Source organism: Limulus polyphemus, unplaced genomic scaffold (genome assembly GCF_000517525.1).
Source record: "Limulus polyphemus unplaced genomic scaffold, Limulus_polyphemus-2.1.2 Scaffold262, whole genome shotgun sequence".
NCBI classification, from domain to species: Eukaryota; Metazoa; Arthropoda; class Merostomata; order Xiphosura; family Limulidae; genus Limulus; species Limulus polyphemus.
The window spans coordinates 576,863-594,393 of NW_013665872.1; the positions used below are offsets into that span (position 1 = coordinate 576,863).

At 32.8% G+C, this 17,531-nt stretch overlaps 1 protein-coding gene across 1 annotated transcript in view; it reads right to left on the reverse strand.

Annotated features, from left to right (window-relative positions):
- The window catches only part of LOC106456834 (acetyl-CoA carboxylase-like), an 87,531-nt gene that overhangs the window by 24,582 nt on the left and 45,418 nt on the right, over positions 1-17,531 (reverse strand). Inside the window, exons 24-28 of the mRNA XM_022382608.1 lie at positions 16,321-16,398; positions 14,628-14,717; positions 7,829-7,897; positions 6,265-6,356; positions 5,387-5,654 (exon numbers count right to left, since the gene is read on the reverse strand). Of these exons, the coding sequence (XP_022238316.1) occupies positions 5,387-5,654; positions 6,265-6,356; positions 7,829-7,897; positions 14,628-14,717; positions 16,321-16,398 (597 nt within the window). The remainder of the gene's footprint in view (positions 1-5,386; positions 5,655-6,264; positions 6,357-7,828; positions 7,898-14,627; positions 14,718-16,320; positions 16,399-17,531) is intronic.

Sequence of the window (17,531 nt, forward strand, 5' to 3'; positions counted from 1 at the left end):
AATGCAATTAATACGACATACAGACAAAGGAGATTGTATGCTTTAAATTATATAGGCAGATGTTGCTTGACATATTGTACTGGTTCATAAGGCTAAGACTGCATGATTGATTTTACATGTGACCAAGTATTCTAGGCTTGGAATGCATATCAATCAATCATTCATCACCATGTCATTGCTGCCAATAGAATTGAATGAAATATCCGTTTTCTCAATGGATCTTTTTGGATTTCAGTTTTGCAACCTTAATTACCAAAGCAGGGGATTTCCACCCACAAACACACTACACGCGAAAAACAAAATCTAATGTCTGACAAATGCCTCTATCATATTTAAGCACGCAGCAACAGTAAAATATCACACTGAATGGAATTCCACTTCTATACTTGCCAAAGCTTCATGCTAGAAAATCCAAGAATTAAAAGAAGTCTACACCCACATGATCCATACAAAACTAAACATAGACTAAAGAACAAAAATATCCTATTCTGCTGATATTATTAACAAACAATCTTACAACATAAATTCATTTCTAACTGTTTTTGCACCAACTTGTAACTCTACACAGCTGTGACTATATTCAACTGACCCAACAAAGTATTCTTCCAAACTACCACAGAAGCTCATTACACTATACAGAATGAATAATGATATTGTATAAGAAATCTTCTAACTATAAAGGCTTGAAAACAAAAAGAATGAACACTAAAGTGTAATTACACAAACAGAAAAAAAAAACAAAAAACATTAACTCCAGTAAAAGAAGGTGAGGTATTTTGGAAACATTTTATAGACAAAAAATATAAAACGTGAAAACTAATTCTACAAAAAATACTGATAAAAGTTCCATCCACAATCCTATGTCAAACTGAATTTACACTTGTAATAATTAACAGTGGTTCCGTGAGCCAGGGATAGTACTTAGAGGCCATTTTGCAGAGCTGGTTAGAAAAAGTCTTCCCAGAAAAGGGTTTCGACCCCAGATTTAGCAAGACCACGAGGTAAAAAACATATTCTGAAATTTTGAAGAAAAAATATTGAGTAGAAGTCGAGATATGATTGATTGACTATATATGGACTCCATAGTACTAAAGTCAATAGTAATATATGATTCATACTATGCATTGGCATGATTAAAAGACTTCTTATGCTTTTGTTTCAATGCAGAAACAAAACTCTTTACTTGCTTCATCTCCGTATAGTTTGCATCATTTATCTGAGCAGAAGTCTGATTTCTAAACTGCATTAATGACTTCTTGGGCTTAATTTCATAACCAGATTCTGCCACAATTTGACTGATGACCATTCTGAACCACTCTTGAATATCTCTGATTTTCGTCAAGATAGTTCTGTGCTTCTTATATTTGGACGTCAAAGAAATTCTCTGACGAATTTCCATTTCACTTGACAAATCAAGGTGTTCAGGATATTTCTGGCGTAAGATTTTGAGCAAACGACCCGGTCCAATTTTATTTCGCTTGTCTTCCATGCCTCACATGTACATTTTGTCTACCTCTGCTTTGACATGTTCAATGTACCTAGTACCATACACTTTTCCATAAGCAGGTCACTTAGCTGACCCAAAACCAAATACTTCTGGTACAAAGTCGGTATCATCGTATTGTAAGTCATGAGCATCAGAAGAAATATTTCCACAGATCTTCGTATTAATGAAAGCAACTTGTCCTTGGTCTATAAGCATTTTGGCATGCCTAATAGCTGAAGTTAGTAAGTCATTTTTAGTTCTGGCACCTCGACAGACATGTTACTCTTTCTTCATCAAGAAGATGAAAGACCGTTCACATACCACACACTTTGTTGTATTCTCCGAATATTCTCCTAACTCATCTAAAGTAATTCGTGTTCACTGACTCCATATCTGCCATCTGTAAATATTATCTCTACCTGCCTGCAATGAAAACACACAGTTCGTTCACTTTCCATGGAATTCAGTCACATTCACATCTTCAACGAAGTTCCCAGATCCCAGTTCATCAATAATCAGATCACCAATATCATCTCTTTCATTGTCAGCCTCTTCATGATCACTTGGCTCCATTTCATCATCACACTGACTCAATTGTTCATTGTTCATGGGATCATTTGGCTCTTGTTCATCACCACATTGTCCTGAAGCTGTATTACTGGAAACAAACTTTGGCTTATGAGGGTCAGTCATGTCAAGAAGGACTGAATACATTCTCGAATACTCGTAGAATCCAATACAATTGTCTTCAAACACAACTTCATTGAATCGACCAAGTTTTGAGAAAACTTTATCTACTCCCTCCAAATAATCGTTCATCAGATCATATACTTTTTTTCGATCTAAGTCGAATATTGAAATCACAGTATTTACCACCCCACCATTACATTGCAGAGCTTGTTGTAATTCCAATGGTGATATCACATTATTGCCCATATACACATATTTAGTAATAAGACACATTGCTATTGCAAAGTGTGTATCAATACATCCTTTTCCACCCTGTGTCTCTGTATGTATGAAGGATTTCAATAAAAACCGTATGTCTTTGCCAGAAGCGCCATTCCCAATATGAGATATCCATTTTCGTGGAATTTTGTGTTGTTGGATTGAATAAACAATTTTTTTTACTGCTGAATGGCCTTTTTTCATTTATCAAGACACCTTCCAATATTGATAAGACTGCCACCAAATCTTGCAGGGAATCTTCACCTGATATGTCGTCATAATATGATATTTGAGTCTTTAATTCATCATCTCCGTCTGATGTAGATTCTACTTTCGTATACACCATTGTACTATGCCAGCTAAGACCCTTCTTTCCATAATGATCTATAGTTTTTCTCCCTGAAGTAAATGGGTTCACATTTCATCTTGTAATCCATAGTAACTAAAGCTTGATCCAATTGCAATTGACAGTGAATTTCATGAATACGCCTGTGTTGATTCTCTACAATGTCCCATATACAATTTCATTTTGTGTCTACAAGGGTAGTTGGCATTCTTCACATTTTCTACTCAGAATTGGATTTCGTCAACATCCACATACATTTGTCTTTCACATGAGAGCTTTCGATTGTCCCAATTATCCTACTCAATAGTCCCATATTATTGTACAATAAAATTCCAAAAGCATAATCAACAGCTTTTCGGATTTTTCTGATCAAATGTTGTTAATACTGTTACCATTTTGCAGAACAATGTATGTGATATTTGATTATCCACAGACGTAAATCATTCAATGTAATCACGATAAAGGAACTCGATGACCTTTTGTTTGTAAATTGTGGAAAATCATACTATTTTCCATCTAAGTAAATTTTCTTTGTATCCAAAATGCTGTCGGGACTCAAAATAAATTCAACAGCTTGTATCACAACACTGAGTTTATATCTTGCGAATTGGATTTACAAGCTCAAAACCCTGCATCAATCTCCAGTAATGTCGATTCGCAGTATCAAATGCTTTCCTACTCACTCCAAAAGCTTCTGCGGTCGTATGTGTCATAGTTTGTCATTGACGCACCATAACTACCTTCCTCTAAATTGATTTTTCTGGTAAGGCTGTCTGTACTTCTCTCACTGCTTTCCAAAGTTTATCTTTCTAACCACTTGCATCAACAGCCTGTAATAATACATCAGGAGCTTTTGGTAACAGCCTAGAACATAGCACTCCTAAAGCTTTCTTACAAAATTTAACAAACCAATCTCTTTGTAGCCGTAGTTGATTTGGCGAGTACAAGATTCATGTCTTTATTACCCATGCCATCAGAACAATCCATGTCACCACTTACTTGCATTATTAGAATTGGATTTTCAATATCACTTGAACTTCTCATGTCATTAGTGTAATCGATGTTATCTTTTTGCCATTGTCATGCTAACACTGCTTTCTTTGCTACACTCATAGGTTGCTTTCCTCCAGCAGGACATCATAATTTGACTTGTGAATCTAATCCATCACATCCACAACCACATCTAATGCACTTAAAACATGTAGCACAGCACTTAACTTTACATTTTAATGGCTCCATTTCTTACTAATCTATGCCTCAGAATTATGAGCAAAATCATGATGAAGATCACCCTCAGATCACCCCTGAAGACAAAAAAGGTCGCAATTTATGTCTTTTTTCCAATACAATTCAGCTACAAATTTTAACCAATCAAAAGCAATTATGGGGATGACTTGAAAATTTGGCTCTGCAAAACTAGTCTCCCTAGCTCATGGAACCACTGTTAAATATCAGAAAAGCTTATTATTATTTACTATAACATTTGGCTATGCCTACTTGTACCTGTAGATAAAAGATTCATGTATTCAGAGATAATGTTTATTACTTCAACTGCACATGTAAAGTATTTTGGTAATAAGAATTTCTTACACATTACATGAAACAGCTTATGAAGCTCGAAAGAACCTTTGGTGGGTTTGTCTACAATTTATTGTTAAAATTGCATATCATTTCTTTATTTTTAATAAGTAGCAAATTTGATATTTACTACTTACTCTAGAACAAAAGATTATAAATATAAAGCAAACAATACTGTAAAAAACTGGTTACTTGAAATACATCTTAGTAGGGAAATCTAGTCTTAAACTCTCAAACTTCACTTTAAAAAATAAAATGATTAAGACCCCTTTAAAAAAATATATAAAACCATTACTGCAATGACTGAAATTAGAGCACTACACAGTTTCAGCATAATTCTAATCACTGTATTGCTTGTTTTTTGATTCCTAATAAGTAGCACATTAAACTTTGGCAAGAGAAAAATAACTCGCACCTTTTTTCACACTTTTGTTAACCAAACATTATTTTCATAACATTTATAGAAGTCAGTTTTCACTATCAACAGTCAAAAAAGGGCATGATATCTCTTTATTCAATCTAACACAAATACTATAATACACTAGCATGCACTTGAAGGAGATGTTATAAACATTTATAAGTGGCCATAAAAGAATGACCCTAAATATAGACAACAAGTAGTAAATTCTATACAATATAAACAAAATATTTCCTGAAACAGTGAAAAAACAACAACATGAAAATATTGCTTCACACAGTGTTGTGAAAAGTTTATCTCCTCAACCAGTGCCAAATCACAAGAAAACTGTGGGTTTCATGCAGTACTATAAAAAGTAAATACTCAAAAAGCAGCAAAATACAACAAAATATTGTTCCACACAGTGTTATAGTAAAAAGTCTCACTCTTCAAGCAGCAGAAAAACAAAAGACAATTCTACGTTCCAAACATTAAATAAAGTATTTTAACTTCTTCAACAGTAAACAGAAAATTATTGTACATCATACAAAAATAAAGATTTTAACTCTTCATGTAGCAGTAAATACATCAAAACCATTATTTTCCACACAATATAAAAATACAAAAGTACCTGTTCAAACATGTCAGGAATATCATACACATATGTTGTCCCATTGGATTGGGCTTGAAATCTCTTCAGTTGCAGATAGTCTTTGGTCATGTATGGTGTAGATATAGGAAGGTCATGCAGAGGTCCTTGTTTTGGACCCCAAGCTTCAAATTTGATCTGTCCTGTCACTGGGTCTACTGATTCTTTGTACAAACTAATATCCAGGTAATAGCCACTCTCATTGGCCAGAAACAGGCGAATGGGAAAACATTTCCCATTAGGATTCAACCTAATGACAAATACAGTTCAATACCATTTATTTATAAAAAGAAAACTTAATACTTTTGTGTAATCAGGAAATACAGAGAGTACTTTTATATATGGTAAACACTTTAAAGATACCCTTATGATGAATCACATAAAATAATTAACTACTTTACCAAAATTAATTTCACAGAAATATTACACCTTGGTTATGTACTGTTGTACCAGAAGAATAACAATATTATAAATAAAACAAAAATATAACAGTACTAGAAACTAATGTTGAAAATAAACACTTTCATACAAATATAAACAAAGTTTTTGATGCAATTCAGTATTACAGAAAATGTATGCACACATATTGAAATATTCAACAGTAACAAACACTGATAATGAGGAGAAAAATATACTTGTTCATTATTAATCTTTCTTAAACATCAATACACTCCTTCACTTCTCAAACTTTAAAACTTGTAGATACAAGCATTCTATTTACAACCTTGTAAGTATCATATTGCACACAGAATTTTGAACACTGTATCTACCCACAGATCTACTGGTTTATTTCTAGATACTGTTTGACTCCTAATGACTCTTTTATCTATACCTTTGTTGGTAAAGATTATATAACACACCTGATGATCATTTTGAGTTCTGCTTGTAACACTCTTAGTCTCCAAAGTCTGGATCCATACCGCATAACCATACTTCTGACATTTTCTGCAATCTTTATGTAAAATACATATATTACATCACTAAATATGAAAATATGTCATAATGAAAATATAACATTTTGTTTAAGTAGGATGTTCTCTTCTCAAGTCAATGGGAAATCCTTCAAAACCTAGGTTTTTATTACAAGGGTAACTAGATGTTTTTTGCATTACAGCTAAAGTCTCAATGGCAATGAAATTTTTTATACTCAGCATCAACTTAAGTAAAACTAACTTTAATGTTATATATATATATATATATATATATAACTGTATAACTTTTTTAACATAAAACATTAATTATTTCTCATCTGGTAATTTTAACTAATTTTGATTGCTTGTATCAATGAAAAAACAAAATAATAATTATATACATACTTTTTTCAATTAAAAAAAAGAATCCAAGTATTCTAATAAGTGTGAAAAACATTTCATAATACTTTAAATAACAATATTAAACTATTATCTCATATGATAAAACCCACCAACAAATTTAACTGTCTAAATCATCTATTAAAGTGCAGATAAACTGACTGTGAATTAACCCTATATAAACACTACCATTACAGTTAAAAGCCTTCAAATGTTGAGACTAGTAAACTATAAATTAACCAAATAATCAATTCATACTCAAGTTTTTTGTTAAATGGATTAAATATGAAAACAATAAATTGAATCTTCCATCTAATTGTTAAAATCCCTCTAGCACAGCTAAACTAAGTTGTATTAAGCTAACAATACATTCTGATTCAACATTAGATACTGATATAAAAGTCTTCATGTACTAATACAGTAATAATAAATGTAACCCAATAATAAACAGGGAGGTATAAAAATCCATTAAATGTGAACAAGGTAACAATGAATTATTCCAACAATAAAATCAGACTCAACTTTCATCAGTAAATGCCACTACATAATGTTTGTTTCTTTCTTATTGAACAAATCCATATTGGGCTGCATGCTGTGTCTAACATGGGTAATTGAAACCCGGAATTTAGCACTATAAGTCTATAAACTTATTGCTGTCCCACCAAGGGACACATAAGGTTATGAGGTGATACAAGACTGACTAGCCTGTTTTCAGTGACATTTTATATAAACTTATATAACTGGAAGAAGTTTCAAATCAGATATAAAGTATGAAACTGGTCTGAAAGGTAATTAAAAATTGTAAAGTTAAACTTCAAGCAGTACCAGAGAACAGTAGACATTAAACATTAGAAATTTTTTTATGTGGTTTTCTATTAATGGTATGGTTCCTAAGTGTCATTGCAATATATTTTGTTTGAAAATACAAAAAATGTTAAAATTGTTGTAGTCTGTTAAACCAGTGAAGACCTTTTGGCCAAAATGGTGATCACATAATTCTTGTCTCTTGCATCATTTTGAGAAAAACTTTTATCAAATTTTGTTAGGTTGTGGCACTTGTTATCTAGTAGAGAACAATATAGGTAATTTTGGAAGATTTCTTCTATGTACTTACTTTGGAAGGATCCATGGTGACTTTTGGAACAAAATTTAAGAAAATGTGGTTGCAGTCTGTTCTTTTTGCCTAAGACATGAATATTAAAAGGACGTTAGTATAATAATCATATAAGACAGCTAGTTATAATAACACTTCATATCCTTGGCATGTAAATAAATAAATAAAAAAATTTAAAAGTTTGCAAGAGGTTCAGTTAGGCTTGATAAACACAACCAGTCAGAATCAAATAGAAAGCTCAAAGTGGCCAATTAGACAAGAAAAACGTTAAGCAGAATATTTAGGTCTTCACAAGAAGTGAGCAACTTGACTTCAATTTTCAATTAGAAAATGTAATAGGTTTCAACTTCTAGCTGTGCATGCAAAATATAAACAACTTCAAAAGAAAAAAAAATGCTACATAAGGTAAAGTTTCTCTTCCATCTCATTCATGGTGTTAAAAACAAGGCTAGATTTTTACTACACTAAAGTCATTTTAGTCATTAAATATGATTCGCTATTATGGCAATCCATGTAAAGCATTTTGGATAACAAGTTTTTAAATATAATTATTTTAACACTGCCTGTATCTGCAAACTGGGTAAGCTCATGTTGGTCAGAAATATATTTTTTTATGGTTCCTTCTTTTTTGAGCAATATCATTTGACAAAAACAACAATTTAGCCTATTTTTAGCTTCAGTAGACTGCCAACTGCTATAAATTGATGGATAAAAATTGCAGACAACTGTTGAAAAAACTGTGATTCTAGTTCAAAATGGAACCTTTACCTTGCAAATGTAAAAAGGCTATATGTTCAAAATGTTTAGCATTATCTTGTAGTTGTGAATGTGATGAATTATCAATTTCTGCTAAATTGAGTTGCAGACATGAGGAAAAGCAGCCAAAAAGTGTATTGACAAGTACTAATAATGTGACAAACTGTAAAAGAAAATGACCACAATGTTTGTTTGCTTTTGAGCATAAAGTCACACAATGAGCTATCTGTGTTGCACCCACCACAGGTATTGGAACCCAATTTTTAGAGTTATAAACTTTCAGACTTACCAATAAGTCAGTGGGAGGCAAAGAGAATCTTATGAATATTAATGGTGAAGTTGTATGTGATGAAAATGACATTTTGGCCTTAACTGAAGACAGTGATGATGACAAAGAAAGAGAATATGTCATGCAAAAATGCAAATAATGTCAGAGATGTTTTCAAAACAGATGCTCTTTAGCAAGAAATTTACCAAAGCATAAATCATGTGAAAGTGAACCCTTTAATTCTATTCATAAAGCAAGTCATATAATTACCTTCAGCACTAAAGAAAACATGCTCTATTTTGTTACCCAATGATGCAGACCAATTATTGCTTAATATAGGAAAATACACCATAAAAGATTGCAGAGAAACCAAAGAAATCATGTACTTCACTTCACTTTCTCCCTTAACCCTTGGGGTCATTGGGGCACCACTGACAACTTTGCAACCAGCTCTCTCCATCTTTCCCGGTTTTCTGGGAGTTGAAGAACTCCAGGCCTGTCCACTCTTTGATGTTGTCTTCCCACCTCTTCTTCTTTTTCCTCTCACGATGCCTTGCAAGATGGTCTTTGCCAAGCCAGATGATCGTGAGATGACCATACCACTTCAGATTGCATTTTTTGACAGTGGTCAAGAGATCTTCGTATGGTCCATTAGCTTGTTGGATCTTGTTGTGGATCTCTTCATTGGTAACGTGGTCTTTTTATGAGATGTGCAAGATCTTCCTGTAGCAACTCATTTCCATGGCCCATATTCTTCTTTCTAGATCTGCTGTGAGGGTCCATGTTTCACAAACAAATGGAAATATGGATATGACAAGGGAGTGCAAGGGCCTAATTTTGGAACAACGAGTGATGTTGTTGTAGTTCCATATTGGTTTCAACCTTGCCAATGCTGTTGTTGTCTGCGCAATCTTGAAAAGTATCTCAGGTTTGGAACACTCATCTGTGAAAATTGATCCCAAGTATTTGAAACTTTTTACTGTTTCAAGTCTTTGTCCATGTACACTGATCTTAATGCTGATGCCGTCAGAGGGTGGGTGAGAGTAGGCATTCTTGTTGAACTCCAACCACTGTTTGAAACCAGTCCCCTAAGCTGCAATTTATGAGGACTTTACTCATGGCCTTGTCATAAAGTTTTTCAATGAATTGAACAAGCTTGGGACTGATATTGTACTTCCTCATGGTTGCCCATAAGGCTGCATGCCATACCCTGTCAAAGGACTTCTTGAAATCTATGAAGACATGATAAAGGTCTTGTTGATGTTTCTCACAAAGGATCCTAAGATTCAAGATCTGTTCTGTGGTGTTTCGTCCTGCTTGAAACCCTGCCTGTTCTTTAGCAATGATCTTTTCTGCTTGGGGCTTGAGTCTGTTTAATATGATCTTTAACATGATTTTACTTGGGTGACTGATGAGGCTGATTGCTTGGTAGTTTTGGCACAGCTGTAGGTTGCCTCTCTTGGGAAGCATGATGATGACCATACACTGGGTCTAAAGGGTGGGCCATTCTCCTGTCTGCCAGATCTTATTGCAGATTGTTGTGAGAGCAGTGATCCAGTTCTGCTGGTATGTTGTCAACTCCAGCTAACTTCCCTTTCTTCAGTGATTTTACTGCATTTTCTATTTCTTCCCAAAGTATAGGGTAGTTGTCCTCTTCAGTTGTTTGAGGGCAGTGTAATACCATTGAGTCTCCGTTGCTTTTGTGATTGTATAGTTCTGAGCAATATTCTGTCCACTGATGGAGGATCTCTTTCTCTTCTATAAGACATTTTTCTGATTTGTCTTGGATGGTAGTGGTTTGCCCTTGTTTTACAGTTGTTAGGTCTTTTACAAGTTAGTATGCTTTTTTACTGTTGTTCTTATTCAAGTTTTCTTCAATTTCATTGCACTGTTCTTCTATCCAGTTCTCCTTTGCCTTCTTCATGCCTTATTTTTTGTTGACATCACTGGGCAGACATCTTCCTCAATGAAGTCAACGGCCACACGTTCGGGACAAGGGCATGCCACATTGTATGGTGGATTTCGGCTGTGGTCAACCAACTGGGAGAGGAGATGGGATACCACCAGGTTGCAACTGCCTAAGAGACACCACATGATGACAACCAATACTCAACCCATACCCGATTGGTCCCATCTCAGGTTACCAATGGCCATGCCTTCTGCTTTACACCAGGATAGAGGTGATAAGTATGTTACTGGTGCTCTGACACCAAGTTCCATGGAAGAAACAACATCACCATCAGTACATGGAATGTAAGGACTTTAAAAGCCGCATGGAAATTGAAAAGCTTACACATGAGATGGACAGCTACTGCTGGAACCTCCTTGGACTCTGTGAGATGCATTGAAAACACTATGGGCAAACGTCAAGTGCGGAAGGACACAAAATTTACTTCAGTGGTAAAGAGGACAAACATGAACATGGCATTGAATTCCTTGTACATAAAAACATTGTGAACACTGTTATGGGTTTCCACCCAGTCTCCAGCAGGCTCATCACCATCTGCCTGAGGGCAACACCATTCAAAATCACAACAATATAAGTGTATGCCCCAATGCCTGACTATGACGACAATGAGATGAAAGACTTTTACAACCAACTGCAGGTCCTAATAGATCAATCACCCAAAAATAACATCCTTGTAGTAGAAGGAGACTGGAATACAAAAGTTGGTAAGGATCCACAGACGAACTGGCAAACCAACTGTGGATGGTTCTGCAATACTGAATTAAATGAAAGAGGACTCAGACTCTTGGAGTTTGCCACACATAACAACCTTGCATTGGTTAATACTTTTGGTCCTCACAAATCATCCAGAAGATGGACCTGGCACAGTACAGATGGACAAAATCACAACCAGATTGACTACATCATGGTCAAAAAGCACTTTCGAACAGGAGTCAACATTACCAGAACACAAAGTTTTCCAGGAGCAGATATCGGAAGCAATCATGGCTTTTCATCTCCATCTGAAAAAAATCATCAAACCAAACCACAAAACACACAAGAATCAAGTTTCAACTTGAGAAACTGAAGGACCCTGATATGGCAGAAGCCTTCCAAGCAATGACTGGTGGGAAATTTGCACCTATTCCCATCCTGGGTGACAAAAATACAGACCTAGATTTGATCATAGACACCTTCAACACAACAGTGACTGATGCAGCCAACAAGATCCTTGGCAAGTACCATCGGACTAAGAAACCCCAGGTGACACCAGATATTCTGGACCTATCTGACAAAAGAAGAGAATTGAAAAAGATAAAAGGCAATCCTGAAGGAGTGCAAAAATACAAAAACCATATATAGTAACAACTTAAAGAAAACTATACCTGAAGTACAATAAAATCTTCTGCTGCTTTTAACCAGTGAAAGATGTTAGCAGCTCCACTGTGTGCTTCACTACAAAATGAAGTTTTCCATTTGTGTAAAATCAATATCAAAACCCAATACACTATATGATGTTTTAGGTTGTTACTGTAAATGCATTCTGAATGAGGCTGTTTACAACTGCATTCCTAATACACAGCTAATATTAGTTGATTCATCAATCTTTTGGTAGCCATATCTTCATTTATACTTAACACATTGCTTTAAAAAAAAGTGTGAAATCCTTAACATTAGTATTTACATTTAGTATCAGTTCCACAATCAAATTCCAAGATCAATTTCTATTGATCCTTCCCCTAGTACAGAATGTTACCCAATTTGCCAGCAATAAGAAATAAGGATCTGACATATTTTGTGAAGGGTGTCAATGATATCCTTCTCACAGTGGAAATACTTAATCCACTTGTATGAAACTTACTAAAAGCTTGTTGCTGAATAGTATCTAGTTTTGACAAAAACATTCCCATAATTTATGTTTGTATTTCTATCATTATTTAGCTTGTGAGATTTCCAAAACTTTGTTGTGAGACACTCTTTGAATATCAGTTATTGATCATTTTATACATCAAATCAGTTTCAACTTGATTGATATTCATAAACAAATTTATTTTGATACGTTATATTACAAATTGCAGAAGTCACAACTTCTAGCTCTCAATCATAAAACATGTGGCAAAAACTGACAAAGACTTACCAGTGACCTGGACCTGACTTTTCAAAATGGTGTCACCATTACCTTTGTCAGGCTAGGTATCATGATATTTGTTAAAAACAAGCTTGATCAAGATCAATTTATAACCAATAAATATAGTTTCTTTTCAATGAATAGTAAGTCCTTTTATTTGTATGTATTGTTTGAATATGATAAACATAGCAATAATATTCAATAAATATGGATTTAAGCCACTAGAATATTTTACCATCACATTATCATACTTGTTTAACTTAACTTACCTGATATATTTTCAAATAAAAAAATTTCTGTGACTTTCATACAGATATAATCTATAACATTTTAAGAACAAAAAAGAAAGTCTCAAATGTTACCAACAAGTAGAATATCAAGACAAATGCATCAAAACATAATCCCAGAAATTATAACTAAATGTGAACTAACAAGATCTAAATATAACCTCATACCTTTACTACTACAGCAAAATTTTAAATGAAAAGGACTGTTCTAAACACAATTACTTACTTACCTTTCACAAAATGGCAAGATTCTTCTAATCATAAATGTTATATGCATACTCCATACAGTCTTGCTACATATATATCTGTTACATAAACATTCCATACTACATCTGTTATATGGATTTAAATCAATACATAAAGGTTTTACATATACATTCTATACATATATATTGTTTCATCGTCTCTCCACAAGCACCTTTTTCCATGCATGTCATGATGTTTGAGTTACATTCAAAATTTAACTTACCTACTTTCTTTTCATGGTATACCAATAAATATAGAAAAAAAAACATAGCTAATAATCCATAACTTAATAGTATATAAGTTTATAGTTCTTGATTTTATAAGGCGGTATTTAAAAAAAAATCCTGAATTCCCCTAGTATGAGAATTGTGACATTTTCTTTTTAGGTGTCCTCTCTTCTCTAATTTATTTACTACCCCTCCACAAAGTATGGAACTTAACATAAATTACTCACTATATTCAGACAAAGCATAATTTTTATAACCTTCAATCTTATTTGGTTACAGAGCCATAAAATAGAAAATCAGACCCTGCTTGCTATGCCTACCTGTCAAATCCCCTCTTTCAGAAATTGCCAATAGTTCTCTCTGATGTTCAATACTATATTATTTATAAACAACAGAAAGCCAAGGTTTTAATCTATCAAATGATGTATTACATCACGTTTTCTGTACAGAGAATTGTCAGTTTTGCTTTATTCCCATGGGAAACATACTGAAAAGCTCAGATTCATTTTTAACGGCTTTTATCACATAGCCAAAAAAATGTTAATAGTTATGGGACATTGTCCACTTTTTGCATGTTTGAAATTTATTCAGGTGGTTTTTAGAGATTATGCAAATGAAATTTAAGATTTTTGAGATTAAAAAGTATTTTTAATGTTAACATGGAAAAAATCACTTTGCACTTGGACTAGTAAAAAAAAAGAAAAAATGAGTGTTTTGAAAAAAGTAATGTGTGAAATAGTAAACTTTATAACAAAATAAGAAAGCACCACAAATTCATCCATTCTTCTAAATTACAGAATTTAGCCCAGATAGGTCAGAGATGTAAAAAGTGTCAACTTATAAAATGGACTTCATAAATTACTTTTAACATAAACATCATGGCTCTGAAGACACTTGTAAATTTAGTCACACATAAGACATGGTTTTTGAGAAACTCACATGTGTATGATTAAAAGCCACTTCTAGTTCATCCATGGCTTCAAGCAAAAGTCTTTCTCCTTCATTTTGCAAATACTCATAAGATGCTTCCTGTAAAAAAAAACACAAAAACATTACTCTCCGTACAGTGTAAGGACACTTTAGTTCAGCAAGTGTTCTTTATTCTAAAGAATGTCTTAGAGTTTAAAAAGCATTAGTTTTCAGAAATTGGTGTAGCTATATGGGAAAAATAATCTAAACAAAAAGACATAAACAAATTTTTACAAATAACCAATGAATATGGTTAATTCTAAAGCCCAGCTATTATGCAATAGGCAACAATTTTCTTTGCTCATAATACATATTTAAAATAAACTCTCACTTGTCACTAGATGTGAACAGAAAATATTACTATTTCATCTTTACAACCAAATACTAGAAGCTGTTTACCACATATTGTTAATACTTCAGTAAAAGTTGTACAACTAACACATGAACAATTTCTAGCACATAATAATGAATTATATGCCAAAATAATTTTGTTTACTTACTCAACATTCCAAGTAAGTAATACCCCTATGAATATCATAGTAGTAAAATGTAGGATTCATTTGAAGTACTAATGAAAGAATTATGCATGAAGACGTTAAAGATTGTATTTCCATTTAAAGAAGATCAAGTGACTAAGTTACTCGAAAAACAGTCATTGGATAAGCTGGAAGAAATATATTCTACTTGGATCATGTATTACATGTGTAAATATCAGCAAGTATTATAATATTTCATCTGTATAATTTCTTTTCCATTCAAACTTTCATATTTATTCACTTTCAAAAACTATAAATACAGGTACATAAAGTTTAGCATTTACCCTAAATGTAGAAATATAGAAGTGGCACATTACCCTATGAAATTAGAATTTTTCTGAGAATGTGAACATTGAGATTTGGCAAGACTAAGAACCATGGCTCTGCCAACAAGGCATCTAAACTACCAAGTACAGAATGCTCCAAACTTTAGTTGGGCCTTGAATCAACTATATGAATGTTTTCCAGAGTGGTATCCAAGTTGACGATCTACATTGAAACATGTACTTGTAGAGATATTTTAAAGTGTATGATGTACGGCTTCAATAAAGTTTTTATTGTGTAAATATAAAACGTTGTTTTTAATTAATTATCTACTATAATTTAAAAAAAAATAATAATTTTTTTTGGAGTAATATGAAAAGTAATAAATTAGAGTAGATCATTAACCATGCCGACTGATATCCAATAATTAAAACCTTACCATAAGTATCAACCTGTGAAGCCTCGTGAAAAAACTGAAATAACTACACAATTAGCAGACCACTTGGTTCATCACAACTTTCACTTCTTTATAAAAAGTCTAATTACAAATAGTTTTCCATCGTAATATTTTATATAATCTCAAGTTTCGAGCAGTCCAGCTATTCTGAATGGTTCAACTACATACATTAAGGAATGTTTCACTGAAAAATTGCAACATTTCCAAGAAACTTAAGCTAATCTGTGCTTTTAATTTTATCCTTACTGTGAGATACTACCTCTTGTGATAAGCTTTTTCAAAGTTTATAATTTTTAACTGTATTCAAATTACAAAAAAGCAAAAAAACACTTTACTTCTACAACTTAACAACTATGAAAATATTTTCAGACCTAGCCTATTGTTGAAAGAAAATAGAAAATCTTACCTTTGTCACAAGATCCGAATGTCTGATTATAGTACGAACAAAAAACCTGTAATCTGTCACCTCTTGTCCTTTTGCCACCTAGAAAAAATAAAACATTAAATAAATAACTGCATATACTCATTCTAGCCAAAGTTAGATATTTTAGTATTCCCGTACATTTTACATAAAAAAACTAGATTTGATAAGAAATATGAATGAATCAGAATTTATTGATACTGTATGAAGAAATATTTGAAATTCACAAACTTACCATGTTCTTCCACACTCTGGTAACAAAGATTCAGATTTAAAACGTTTTCTTTCATAGTTCTAGTCAAGTAGTTATTACAAACATTTTTAATAATATAAAATTGAACTGAACCACAGCTTAATTTATAGTGATCTTGAAATGCATTAAAGTAAATATAACACTATATATATATAATCCTTTAAGTACTTAACTCCATTAATTTTTAACAATAATTTTTATTTCAAATACACAAACTTTTTTTTATTCACTATTATGCAATAAGGCTTGATTTCAATACCTTACTGAGTTGTAGAATTTTTTTGAAACACCTAACTAATTTTTCCTATATGGTAGGTTAAGGGTGCATAATATTACCAGTATATTGCAGCATTGTCTGTCACAATACATGTATCATGACATAACCTTCCTGAACCAATATTTGGTGATAATCTTAAACTTTATCCTAAAGTCTATAATATTTAAAAAACTGTAAATTAACATCAAAAAGATAAAAACTAATACACATCTGTCACACCTTTAACTAGTTATTTGCACAGGCTGCCTCAACTGAAAGTAACCACTGTTCTTACTTACAGGTCCTGCAAATATTATATGCATGTACTTTGCATTACAGGTACAACAAAATTGCCTTTAAATAATTTCCTAATATAGTTACATTCATGAAAAAAGTATTTAAACAGTTAAAAAAAGAAACCAATATATTTCAGTTATAATCAGTGTTGCAGATATTTACACTTAAGGTTGATTACATTCAATTCTCTACCGATAGATATGAGAATGATGGCTTAGTGACATCAGCAAAACTTTTTTTGCTTTTAAGTATTTAGGCTAACCCATTAAATTATCCCAGGTATATTTTATGCTGAGAACATATTAACACCAAATAAAGTGTGTCCCCAATTCTAAACTTGGTTATAACAAAACATGGCAATATAACTTAAATATATATATATATATATAT